The 13,736-nt window shown below is 40.5% G+C and overlaps 1 protein-coding gene across 6 annotated transcripts in view; it reads right to left on the reverse strand.

Moving 5' to 3' along the window:
* KITLG (KIT ligand) overlaps positions 1–12,342 on the reverse strand; it is an 82,070-nt gene extending 69,728 nt beyond the window's left edge. Inside the window, exons 1-3 of one of the 6 annotated variants that reach the window (XM_032416238.1) lie at positions 11,744–12,342; positions 6,377–6,432; positions 730–856 (exon numbers count right to left, since the gene is read on the reverse strand). Coding sequence is in view for 2 of the 6 variants with exons in the window: in XM_032416241.1 (XP_032272132.1) it covers positions 730–750 (21 nt within the window). In the remaining 4 variants the exon portion in view is untranslated. Of the gene's footprint in view, positions 1–729; positions 3,321–6,376; positions 6,433–6,780; positions 11,164–11,743 lie in introns of those variants that run through there. The other 5 variants (XM_032416240.1, XM_032416239.1, XM_032416242.1 and 2 more) reach the window with 5 other exon arrangements.
* Positions 12,343–13,736: the final 1,394 nt, after the last annotated feature.

Raw genomic sequence — 13,736 nt, forward strand, 5'->3', positions numbered from 1 at the left:
TCTTTTGCTGGTAAAATACAGCCCAAAAGATTACGGATACCACCTATCAAACATCAGTTCTGGGTCAGCGAACTTCCATATATTATCTCATTTAATCTTTGTATTCTTCCAACTGCATACTATTACCCATAATACTCCATTATACATATGAGAACATCAAGACCTAAAGAAAGAATGTTAATAACATGCACACAATCTTGGTGAATAACAGAGCTAGGACTTGGGCCTTCTTCTAACCCCAAAGTCTGTGCTCTTTCAAGTATCTTTGAGGCCAATGAGTCAAGCACTTTTGCACAAACATATAATTTTGTGCTTAACAATATAGTAGGAAAATGTGTTAAGCCTGAAAATTATTTATAATAGTGTAATTCTGCGAGTGACAATCACAAAGCAGGTACACAACATACTATTTCTAAGTTAAAAAAGTAAGGAAGGGGGAAAACAAGGAAAGGATGGGGTTGGAGGGAGGAAAAGAGACGAGAGAGGCAGGAAGGAAAGCTGCTAAGAATTATTATTTTATGGAAGAGAAAAGTCTGGGTAAGAAAAGGTAAAGCAAAGTTGAATAATTTACCTAAGATCCCTCAGCAAGCTAGAATCAAAAGCCAGAGGGAAAGCTTTAGGAGCTCTGACACAAAAACTCTTTTCACTTTCCCTTGACAAGTGGCTGTATTTCTGCTGATGCTGAAAATGACTTCTCCTCCCAGATAGGGAAAATAGGAAATCACTCACCAATTCATGGAAAGGACTCATGTTCTGTCCCTCCAGTTCCAGGTGTAGCACAGAGTTTAGGAATGCAGACTCTGGTTCCAGACCGCCTGGTTCATAAAGCAGCTCTACCTCGTATTAGCTCTGTGACCTTGGGCACATGATAGAAAGAAGTAACTTTGCTCTTAGGTAAACTATCTTGCAATTATAATTATGCACATTTAGCTCTTTTTCCATTTTTGTTAAAGTAGGGAATGAAAACAATCAAATTATTCAGGACTAAAGTGAATCTGAAGCCTGACTTATCTGGATGAACGGCTTCAACTTTCCCTTTCATGCTGACAGTGGAGACTTTGCAATTAAGAGAAGTCATTGATATTGATAAACTTACCATTTGTTTAATGCTCATTATAATAGCAAATGTTTGATTTAGTATTTCCAATGTGCCAGGCACTGGACTAAGGGATTTTTGTGGATTATTTCATTTAATCTTCATAACCACCTTTGAGAAAGGTACTATTGGTCTGCCTGTTCAGCAGTTGGGGAAACTGAGGCTCAGGATTACGTGCTTAGCCAACCAAAGCAGGCCATCTAACTGGTGTCTGTTTGGTCCATCACACCTCTGTTCTGTTGTCTCCTTCACCTGCTCTCAAATGATTCCTTCTAGCTAACACTTTCATTTCCAATAGAGTATTACTAAGTTACATAGTGATACCGCTCATAAGGGTACTCAGACAGTCATTTGTTTAAACAATCAAAACATCAGGGTAGAAAATGATTTTTACTGTTCATGCACTTGGACTGAACTGACAAGGAATTACAAAGCAAAGGTCACAACTTAGATGGCTGATGGTTTTAAAAGCCAGACATAAGCATAAGGACATTATTATTAAATAGTTTTCTAATATGATCACAGCCACTTAAAATTGTCTTCAAAAATAGCATGAAAGAGGGTCAGAGCAAACTGATTAAAGTAATCCCTGATGCATCACTTTTTTCCCCCCAAGAAATTTTTTGAAACACAATTTTAAAATATTTTAAAATCTGCCCTCTGCCAAAAACAGTATCATTTTCTTTGAAAGACACGAAGGATTTGGCAGTAATTCTTAATTCCATAAAGTAAAAGGCATTTTTAAAGTTTCTAAGGGGGGGCCTCCCTCACAACAGATGAGGCCTGCATTTGATGGCTAAGGACACAGGGGTGGAAGAGGCTGGTGACCAAGCCCAGGCTCCCTGACTTGTGGGAGTCTTGTTGCTCATCACAACCATTTACGCTCCTGGGTAGTGCTGAGGAGGTGGTGGTCAGAAGCACTGGTCCCTCATGCAGACACTCAACTTTGCCTGTTCTCAGTCTTGCCCATATAAGATTAAAAGACATCATCTACACACACACAAGCTCAGGTCTTTCAGATCGCATGGATACGTACATTTACACTTAAATATGGGTGCATTCTATTGCAGTGGTTAGGAGTAATCTAGTCTTTAGAATTAGACAGGCTTGGTTTGTAAACCAAGCTCTTCCACTTACTTGCATTTTTTTTCCTTTTAATCTTGGGCAAATTTTCTTAATATCTCTGAACTTTAGTTTCTGTATTTGTTTAAAAAAATCAATATCTCCTTCTTAACATTTTCTTTCTTTTTTTTTCTTTTTACTAGAATCAAATGAGATACCTGTGCCGTCTGTGGCATGGTGCCTCATCCATGGTGAGCAGCCAGATACTAACTTATTAACTAGTCATATCATTTCCTTATTCAATAAGCTATTCTTTCTCTTGTTAAGCAACTTGTCTTTTGGCCTATTTTGTACAACTGTTTCCTTTCTCAGAAAGGGAAGAAAGGTAAAGGAGATCAAATTGGGGGAAAATTTTGTTGAATTTACTAAGAGTGCTTATGAGTGTTAAATAAATAAAGTAGATAATATATAAATAAGGCAGTTAAGGCATTAATCTCTAAGGATTATTTTAATTCATTTATTCAGAATGCAAGTCTTATAGCCAAAGCCAGGTATTACTAATAATGAATTTATTCCCTATAGCATGTGGATTTGCGGTAATGCTCCATGATTCACTAATCTAGCAGAGAATGAAATGATTATTTACTAAGTGCAAGTCATTGTACTGTTAGACACTATCTTACTTAATCATCACATCAATACTATGATAGGTAGTTATTTCTGCACCCATTTTAAAGATCAGGAAAGTAAAGTTCAGAGAAAAACACTTACTACAAGTCATACAGATAATAAGTGGCAGAACCAAGAATATATTTGATGTAGAACTCAATCCAATGTTTTCTATTTTCTTGCATGGTCTCCTGTTTTGGTTAGTAAATGATATTGCATATTCACTGAAAATTAATGCTGCAAATGGTGAACCAACTAGCCCTTCCAATCATCAACCAAACACATGTTTGTATAATAGACTCAGTATGGTAATTAAAATTTGCCTTCTGTTAAAAAAAAAAAAAAGCTTCTTAAAAATATATCAGCACTGAACAACCTGAATCAGGTATCTACTCATTCCACAACATTCAATATGTATTTACTAAGCATCTACTATATATAAGCCACTCTGCTAGGCAACTAGAATCATGAAATTTTTGTTGTCCAAATTTTTTTTTTAAAGATTTTATTTATTTATTTGACAGATAGTGAGAGCAGGAACACAAGCAGGGGAAGTGGGAGAGGGAGAAGCAGGCTTCCGCTGAGCAGGGAGCCCGATGCGGGGCTCGATCCCAGGACCCTGGGATCATGACCTGAGCCGAAGGCAGACGCTTAATGACCGAGCCACCCGGGCGCCCCTGTTGTCCAAATTAATATCATTGGCAGCTGTTTTAATATCTGAACTGCTTTTCTTTTTTGATTCAATGTTTCTATAAACAGAATGTATATCTTTGGGGTACTGAATAAGCCTCATGGATTCACTGTGGTTGGGCCAGCTGAATCTCTTTGGGTGTTAGTCTTGGCAATAACCACTTGGAGTTGGCAGAAGAAAGACCTTATCTCAGTTTCCTCATCTGTGAAATGGGATTTGAAAAAATAGTACCTACCTCCCAGAAGAAAAGTTCTATGAATTAATTGATCTTGGAACAGTTTTCTACTAAGTGCCATTTGGCATGAACTTAGTATGAGGGTGATTTGATTTTATAAAACAGTGACGGAAACTATTTAAAACAGCCACACATTTAAATGTCAAACACTTGACACAGAACTACAGTAAATTTCCTTTCTTCAGGCTGAATCATTTGTGTGTGACATTTGTACAGAAGTACAAATAATGGTCAAATCAGTTTGGGATTTAAAAGTGTATTGAAATGTTTAGGAGTAAAAAAGATCCAAGTTTCAAATAGTGGGGGGATGTCTACTATTTTCTAAATATTGTTAAGACATAGTACTATGGTCATGGAACATTATAAACAAATGTACTAAAATCTTAAAAATATTTTCCTGGGCAGGGGTTAAAAAAATGAAAAATTTTAAAACTTAAAAAAAAAAAAAAAACCTGTTACAATTATTGCCAAAACAAGAATTATAGAAACCCTGTTTTGTGGCCCTGTGGCTTTTCTACATAGAATTTATTTCATCTAATATTAAAAACATGCTAATAACCTGCTTTTCATTTTTTGCGAATGTTTTCAAGCTCCCTTTTTATTCCTGCAGTTAAGTGCCCATTTTAGACCACCTGGAGGCAGAAAGCACCAGCCACCCTCCTCTACTATGATAATTTATCTTTCTAACAAGCAGTCAAATAACGTGTTGGTCCGTCCTCTACTTAATGGAACAACACATCAGAGATGTCTGGGCAGGGCCAAATAAATAGAGCAGTTTTCTAAAATCACCAGAAGATCCAAACTAAAGCAATCACAGGAAGCTTTAGTTGATCATCAAAAACGTAAATCCCTAATGTGTTGACTATTTCAGAAGCATTAAAATGTAGGTTGACACAGAACCCTAAATAATGATGTGTGACTGCCAAGGCTTGTTTTGTAATCCTTGGGTTTTCGAGATCACATTAGAAACCATTTCATATGAAACCTTGCCACCCTTCCTCCCTCTGCTCTCATCTGAAGGTCTGCAGTGAATATAAATTTTGATAGCCATCCACATGGACAACACATCCCAGGAGGGGCGCAAGGCCTTTATAACACAACCCACTTTCTCTTCAACACTCTTCTTGGAAATCAAGGAATCTGTGTGTTTTCACAAGGCAGTTGCTTAGGAGGGCATTGAGAAAGGGACCCCAAGAAGCAGTGGAAAACTGCACAAGAGGGACCCTTACGATAGACAGCCACTATTAAATTGTCATTTCTATAGGTGAGCTGGTTACTATACCGTTCAAACGCTTACATGAGGAGAAACAAGCCAATTATGAGAGGAGTCTCCGTCCTGGAGTTTAGTCAAGGCACTTAAAATGGAAAGGTCATTGGCTTCAGAGATTTTATGTCAAGGTAAAAAAAAAAAAAAAAAAAAGAGGGAAAAATTCTCAGCACCTACGGGGCTTTTGTTCAGAAGATGAACTTTTGCTCCGGAAAGGGCGACAGAGTGTGTGTATACAAGACAAACACAAGGGCCCCCTCTGGGCTGTGCTCTTGCCTCCCAAGTCTGCAGGGGGAGGCACATTATGCAGTGGGGACCGCCCTTTCTGTAAAGGTGAAAGAGACCAAGGCTTGCTTTTTCAAGTGAGCACTGGCAGTGGGTTTGCTCTTGTTCTTGCCCTTTTCCACAGGAGCAAGGCATTCTTTGCAAGGCGACTGCTGGATTTTTGAGCTGCCGGTCTGGGCACCAGGAACAAAGAAAAGGAACCCTAACTGCCCCCATCAAGACCGCATTCTAATCCTCAGCACTCAAAGCCCCAAAGCAATAGCTACACCTACAAAGTCAAGTGCTGAATTACTGCATCCAGGTTGCTGGTATATAGCTACTGCTATATGTTTAACTCTCTGGATCTCTGCCTTTTGTTTTGTCTGTTTTAGTAGGTAGAGCTCACTTGACTCTGCAGGCATTTAGAGTAGAAGAGCCTACTGTCATTGTCATGACCATATTTTCTGAGGAATCCATGGTCCGTTGTCTGGAGGAGAGGTCCAACTGATCTTCTAATATTCTCATGTCAACAACAAGAAAAGGACTGTCATGGCTCCTGACTGCTAAGGAAAACCTCTTGCTGGCTACTAGGTTTGCCCCAAACCTCAGCTAATGTCAGTTTTAGAGAGAAGCTAAGGAAAGAAGGCAGGCGGGCAGGCGAGAGGTGTTCCAAAGACTGTAGTAGATCTGCAAAAAGCCAGGGCAAGGAAAGACTCGGCCAAGGGTCATCCACGGAAACTGTCTTTTCCCTCAAGCAAAAGGGCTACTCCCTCTTTTTTCAGCTTCTGTGCATCCAGTTACAGACGCCTCCTCTTCACTATCTTCTCAGGATTAACTCTAGGGTGCGATTCACAGTAATACTACTACCACTCAGAGACTTGCCTGTGACTTGCCCATGACTTGCCCAAGACTTGCCCAAGACTTGGGCAAGACTGGAGCCAGATCTGCACTGAATAGGACCCATTCCTCTGATTCTGCCCACTAAAACTTCTCCTGCATGACCAGATTCTCTCCATTTTCCACTCCCTGCACATAGATGCTGGAGACTGCAGGGGCAGCAAAGAGAAGCAAATACTGGGAGGCATTCATTACCTTTTGTAAGCGTACCTCCTCTGGCTGTCTGACCTTGCCTTAGGATTCTTCTTCCCCTAGAGAATTTAAAGGTAAGAAGAGAGAAAGATCCTCTTCAACTATGGATATTGCTAAAATAGGAAGTATAAATATCATTCTTATTATAGAGAATTATCAAGTAGTAGGTGAAATGGCTAAAAGTACAACGTCCTATAACTTAAATCTCTTTCATTTCTCCCCATTGACCGGTTCATAATTATAAAACAATGGTTATAATTTGCATTCACACCAAACCAAAGCAATGGCTACATAAATCTCCAAATCAAAGGAAGCTTAAATGCCATGTGGTTCAAACCTCTTTTACTAGTATCTTAGAAATCGAAAATTTTAGAACTGGAAGGTGCTTAGAAATCACCTACTCCTACCTTCTCACATTACAGTTGAGGAAATCCAAGTTGGAAGAGATTAAAAGGCCTTCCCAAGTCATACAACTTAGTATCTGGGCTAGTAAAAGAACTCCATCCCCTAATATCCAAGTCAATGTGGCAACCTAGAAAAATAGTAAAATGTAGCCAAAAGAGAAAGAGAGCTACATAAAGAACAGTCTTTCTTTAGATGACATACATTGTGATTTTAAAAAAAGAACCATGAGGCCTAATTATAAGAAAATCACCCACCCCCACCCATCTCCTTTTTTCTGGACGGAAGGAAATAGGTAGAGATGAAATAATGACAATTTTCTCAAACTCTTAACCTTTGTAAACAGTTTTTAGTATACACATACTTAAGTGAAAAGGCAAAAACATCTTGCTGCATCTATAAATTGGTAAGGCTATAGTCAATGGTTTCTATGAAATGAAGTCTATACAAAATAACTCTGAAAACAGCATAGATTATAAAAGCATCCTGGTGTTCCCTCAATTTGTTTTATAAACTGTTCTGATTACACAGGTGACTAACACCAAGAGTCTCTTGCAGCTGCTCATGATTCATGTACTGGAAAACAAAAGATCAGTCCTCAGATTTATATCCAAATGCTTTACACCCTAATTTACAAAGGGGAGCATTAAGGTAATCGAGAAAGGCAAAAAAAAAATCTTACAAACTTGCATAATGAAAAAAAAAAAGTTACTGCATGTTGCCAGGTTAAGGACACCCTGCAGAAATGAATGCGTGGCCTCCCTCAGGAAAGCAAGTATCTTTAGTCTACAATAAACTCTCAGAATCATACGGAGGCAACTTAGAAAGCAAGAGTCTGGAAGTATGGAACTGAATCAGATATGGTAACAATATTTCCAGTTTCTACTTTTATTTTCAATTCTAATGCTCTTATTTAGTTTTACCTTTAAAGAAAAACTTGAAAGGTTAAACATCGCTCATGCCACATAGTGCCTTTGTTTTCACACAATCCTAGTTTGATGTGTGTTAATCACAGTCTGTAAACAGATAACAACCTATAATGGGAGGCACTGAATCCATAGGTCCAGATTTTATAAAAACTTGGTCTCTCTGCTTTGCTGGTTAAGCATCATTTAGACGCAATAGCCAGTTTTTCACTGGCTTATTAAGTTGCCGGCAAGGCGATTCTCTTCTCAGGGGCAATAAATTCTGATTGTAACTACAGTAAGCCACTGTGCTGGGATAAAGACCTATATAAAATTTTGTTTAATTCTTTACAATCATCACATGAGAAGAATCTTTATAACTACTTGATAATCATCATACAGATTATAAACTGTAAATCCTAAGAAGTTTAACCATTTGCCTGAGGGTCATTTGTTTTACCAGTGGTAAAACAGAAATCAGAATTTAAGTCTTCAAAAGCAAGAGCCTAGGATCTTTCCATTATAGCTTAGGTACTCCCTAGACACGGATGGGGAAGGCACATGCAATGGGGTTCAATGGACCATGCAAGAAACTTTCCTCCAATATTCTGACTAGCTATTTAGGCAGGAATTTTTTTTTTTTTATGTTATTTATAGTGATGGAAGAATTTCAGTCATTTATAATTAAAGAAAAAAATGTGACACAATTGCTATCTTCAAATTGGTAGTTAGACATAAATAAAATTTAGCAATTTTAACTGGTTTGGCTCAGGCCCTCAGATTTCCATATGGTTACTTTCCTTGTTTTCTATTAAATGTAACTGACTTAGCACTTTTAAAGTCTTGGCAGAATGTATCAATTAAAAGTATATAAATTAGAATTATTCAAAGCATGCATTCCAAATTGAGTGACTTTAAGGACAAAATTTAAAAATGCTCTTTTCATAAATGTTAATTTTTTTCTAAAAACTTGCATCATCACATAGATGACAAATTTCATGAAGACAAAAAAAGACATATTCCAATTTTCTTTGGAATAACATAAACTAACAAGCATTCTATTTGTTTCTCTTCTGAGAATTAATGTGTGCCTAAAATGGCCTTTCTACACTGTTTGCAAGATGAATTTTTCCTGTTTTAGTATTTCTAAAACTGACAGCAGTCATGAAAACTCTCACAAACCATCTCAAAACTAAAATATAAGTACAACATTGATAAACATGGCGTGAGGCCCATTAAACTGACAGCTCTTTTCTAATTGGTCTTGCCAAATATGCTGCACAATTGTTATTTAATATACCAGTATATCAGAGCATTACATTGAAAAAAACAACTACATACTGAAATAGATGTTCTCTCTAAACCAGTGCCACAATTCTCTTCAGAAACTGTAAAACCACACAATATGAATAAAATACAATCAGAAAGATGCAAAGCACATTCATTTCTGTAGGCTCCTGACTCAATTTATTGTTACAATTGCTCCTAAGGACTATTGCCCGTTTAATTCTTTTCCAAATACTAAAGTCCATCACCCAAGCTAAATAAATGACAGAATCATTTATCAAACCCCAAGTGGTTGTTGATGGAATTTCCACACCTACTTGGCTTGAGTGAAAAGCCAGAATGCCTGTGTGTCTCTGGGATTCTTGGAGAAATTACAATTCAAGTTAAAACTTATTATTCATATTGCTATTATTAAATTCTCATTTTGTATCTTGGGTAACGGAAACGTACAGAATCATTGCCTTATGATAGAACTCTGGTATTGATGCCATATTCATAAATGATTACTTAAACTGTTGAACATTAATAGACATTCCTCCCTGGCAAGGATAACATTAGATGCAGTAGAACAAATGACCTTACTTACTAATGTCTAATTTCCTTATGCTATTCTCCATCCACATAGAAATTGCACAGAAAATTTCTTTCTAACTTTTGGATTAGGAAATTTAACAATTTGAAGGAGGATCTAATCCCCCTCCCCTATTTCCATGATTTTATTTATTTCCTACTATTTCCAAGTGTCTTCCTTTGCAGTGGCAAGAATGTGGAATTGCTAGAAGTATCCTTAAAGGAAACCTTGAAGGTCATTAGATCCCAGGCAATGAATGCCTTCATTCAACAAGGGCACTGCCCTCCTTTGCCTGCAAATCCTTTAACATCAGCAAGATCCCCCAAGGGCTTGCACTTTAACTTGGTTGGAGCAGGTCACATTTCTAAAATACTTAGTCTCAAATGTCCCTGGTCGGCAGCACTGAGTCACTAACGCCACAGCGTTTCAGGCTAGATCAACCTCTTTCTAGTTTTCAATGGAATTATTCCATGTAATCCGATTTACACAGCCATTTAATCAAAGCGAGAAAGGAGATTACAGAGCTCACATTTGTTTTGCAAAGCAAGGGTGCAAGGATCATCAATCCTCCTGACTCTCAAAGTGACATGGTAGTACATCGTCTCCCTTTGGAGTGTTGGACATTAACCTGATCTGTCTCCTGTGTTCTTGTTTAAATAAGAAGGTTTAGGCTTTTTTTTTTTTCCTGAACTAGAAGGTAGCGGTTTCTCCACCGGCTCTCACCACTACCATTCAGGTGAGATGCTACTGTAACAAGAATTGGTCCCCTGCCCTTATTATTCCACAAAGCAAAAAGCTTGTACAAGTCAAATAATTACATTACAACTTTTTCTTTTGGTGCCAGTCTCTAACATTCACATTTCAACAGCACAGTGTGGTGATCCTGGGTGTGGTGTTCAATGCTTTGCCTATAAACTAACCTGCTTGCCCCAGGAACATGTGCTCCCCTCCTTAGTCTTGGGCAGCTGCCCTCCAGACTGCACAAACCTTTCTGCCAGGAAACGTCCCTTCCCCCTGCCCTTTCCACCTGTGCATTGGGCTCCATTCTTCCTACTTCCTTCTGAATGTGTACATTTCCCAGGCCCACACATCAATTTAAAATAGGATAGGAACCAATTCATTCAGTAAAGCATTTTCAGCACATGGATACCTTCATTCTAAACAGACGATTTGGACAAATTCTCAATTTCCTTTTATCCCCACCACTTCCAGCCCCTCGGAATTGCAATCTCTGATAGATCCTCTTGGGGGGTGAAAGGGCAGCTTTACCCAACTCGGGGCAGATACACAGATAAATTCCTAAGGGGAGAAGTGGGAAGAGGTAAGAACTGCCATGGAGAAAGGAACTCTGAGTGGGAGTACCATGGCAGCCCTTTCCAAACTGTAAGCCAGATATCTGCTTCAAGGGGGAAAAAAAAATTCTAATTGTACCCCTGGGCGGTGCTTTACTCACAGTGTTTACGTATAATGCACAATTTAGCTGCCCTGGGAAATTACCTCAATAACTATCATTAGAGGTGCCTATTTAAAAAAACAAAACAAAATCACAACAAACTTTTTTCTCTTCTGTACTGGAAGAAGGTGGGTGCAATGTGGTGGTATTACCCCCCATCTATGGCTCCCTGGAAACTCACCCACAGCCGCAAACCTGGCAAAGACGGCGCAGAGCCAAGTTTCCCGGGCTGGCCGGGCAGGTTCTCCGCCCTGCGGAGCGCCGCTGCTAAGGAGCGACTGCACCCGAGTCCGCACGAGCCCCGCGCCCACCTCGGGGCTGCACAAAAACCTGGGTTCGAGAGTGAGCGAGCGTGGTGCGCTGGGAGCTGTTTTGTAATCTCCCGGAATGCACGGGAAAATATCTCCCGTGCAAAGAAATGCCTTCTCGTGGTAACTTAACTCTCCGGCCAAAGAGCAGATCCTTCCATTTTACAGGAACTGCGGTTCCCGACTGACAGCTCCAAACTTAACGGCAGCGGCTCCAAACTTGACACCAGCTCCCTCTCATCGCTCCCACTCCTTCTCTCTGGCTCACCGGCCAGGGCGGCTCCGACTCGCACGCCACGCCCGCCTCCCTCTCAACCTCTTGGCTCGTCCCGCGGGCACAGCCCCACACGCCCCGGCAGCCGGTGCCGAGACCAGCCGGCCTCTCCCAGGCTCCGGGCGCGATTTTCTAGGAGAGGCGGCAAGCTCCCGGCGCGCCCTACTCACTTGTGTCTTCTTCATAAGGAAAGGCAGCGCGGTGATCCAGCCCAGGCAGCGGTGTGGCGACTCCGTTTAGATGTTCTGGAGCTCCAGCATATTGCACGAGCAGCGGCTGCAGCTAGTCCACGCATTGGGTAGCCCGAGCGCAGCGCCCTCTCCACGGCCCGTGCTGCCCGCGGCGCTCCTCGTCCCGGCACAAGGCGGCAAGTGAAGCCTGGGCCGGCGCGCCGCCAACACTTTTATACCGGTCCCTCCCGCCTGCTCCGGACACGCCTCCTTCCCTTCCGGAGCCCTGGGAAGCGAGACGGGGCAGGGGCGCGGGGGGGGAGACCCGAGAGGGCAGCCAGAGCGCGGCCAATGCCCCCGAAGTTGAACAAATCAGGCCAAGCGCTTCCCCTCGCCTGGCTGCCGCGGGCGCACACCAGAGAGAAGCCACGGGGGCGCCGAGGGTGAAGCTTAACCTGCAGCCGCCTCTAGCGCCGCGTGCCGGGTGCAGCGAGTCCCAGCTCGGCCTCTCAGCTCCGCCGGGGTTCACCTGGCACCGCCCGGGGACAGACGCGCGCTAGCGAGAGCTGGGAGCTCCCCCCTTTTACACTGGGGCGGTTCGCTAGAAGAGTTCACTGGGTGCCTAGCAAAGAATTCAGCCCGCCCCGCCTTGGGGGCGGGGGTGGGGTGGGGGAGCTTAACTGGAATCTGAATCTGTAGTTAGGCCATTGTCTTATCTCCTCTATTTTCTTTTTTAATAATTTAGTCAATGAATATTTATAATTAAAAAATTGTTGACTCGGGGTTAAGTATTGCTAAGGGAGATGCTATTTTCAGAATGGTTTACTGCTGCTTCTTTAGAAATTAACATTAAAAGAGAAGCCATAGATTATTAAATGTGCAGGTCATAACAGCAAGTGTTTGAAAGTTGTACTTTTTTGTTAGAGATATATTCGAAATTAGAAAGATAATGAAAAAACAGTGATAATAGCTAACACCATTATGTGATGCACTTAATTACATACCAGGTGTCATGCATAGGACTTTTGGTAGATTCTTTTAGTAAATCTTTTCCTCAAATCTATTGCATAGGTCCTATCATTTTTATTCCCATTTTTATGGATGATGAAACAGAGGCTTAGGTCAATTTTCCCAAACCACAGCTAGTAAATGGTACAACTTAATTTGAATTCGGAGCCCTCTGGCTATATAGCCTTTAAAAAAATACTTAGAACAAGTATTTTATTGCCTCTCCAAAACCCTTCTATTTTCGTTCTTGTAACTGGAGACCATTAAAAAGAATTGTGTTAATTTTTTAAAAGAAAATGTTAACCAGACATAACATCAATAATTTTTGGGAACAAGAATAATGTATAAATTTAGGAATTAGGTATTTTAATGAGAGTAGGATTCCAAATTTGCATTAATTAGTTCAGTGTGCCTTTGTTAAAAAATAAATATGCCCAACTTATAACCATGAGAGCAGAAACTAGGTAAAATTTGAAGTTCACTGGGTTAGTTTTCTATGGCTGCTGTAACAAATAACCACAAATTTAATGGCTTAAAACAACACAACTGTATTATCTTACAGTTTGGAGATTGGGAGTCCAAGATGGATTTCACTGGGCTAAGTGTTGGTGGTAGTGCTGCATGCCTTATAGAAGCTCTAGGGGAGACTTCCTTGTCTTGCCTGTTTCAGCTTCTAGAAGCTGTCCACATTCTTTGGCTCATGGCCTCCTTCATCTTCAAAGTTGGTAAAGGTGAGTTGAGTTCTTCTGGCCTCAAACCACTCTGACTTTCCTTTCCATCTCCCTCTTCTACTTCTAAGGGCCTTGCGGATAATCTGGGAAAATCTGCCTATTTTAAAGTTAGCTGGTTTACAATAATAACTCCATCTGCAATCTTAATTCCCCTTTGCCATGTAACATAGCATATTCACAGGTTCCAGGGATTAGGATGTTGACATCTTTGGAGGGTCATTATTCTTTTTGCCACATTCACTTAATAGCAAACA

Source organism: Phoca vitulina, unplaced genomic scaffold (assembly GCF_004348235.1).
Source record: "Phoca vitulina isolate PV1807 unplaced genomic scaffold, GSC_HSeal_1.0 scaffold19, whole genome shotgun sequence".
NCBI classification, from domain to species: Eukaryota; Metazoa; Chordata; class Mammalia; order Carnivora; family Phocidae; genus Phoca; species Phoca vitulina.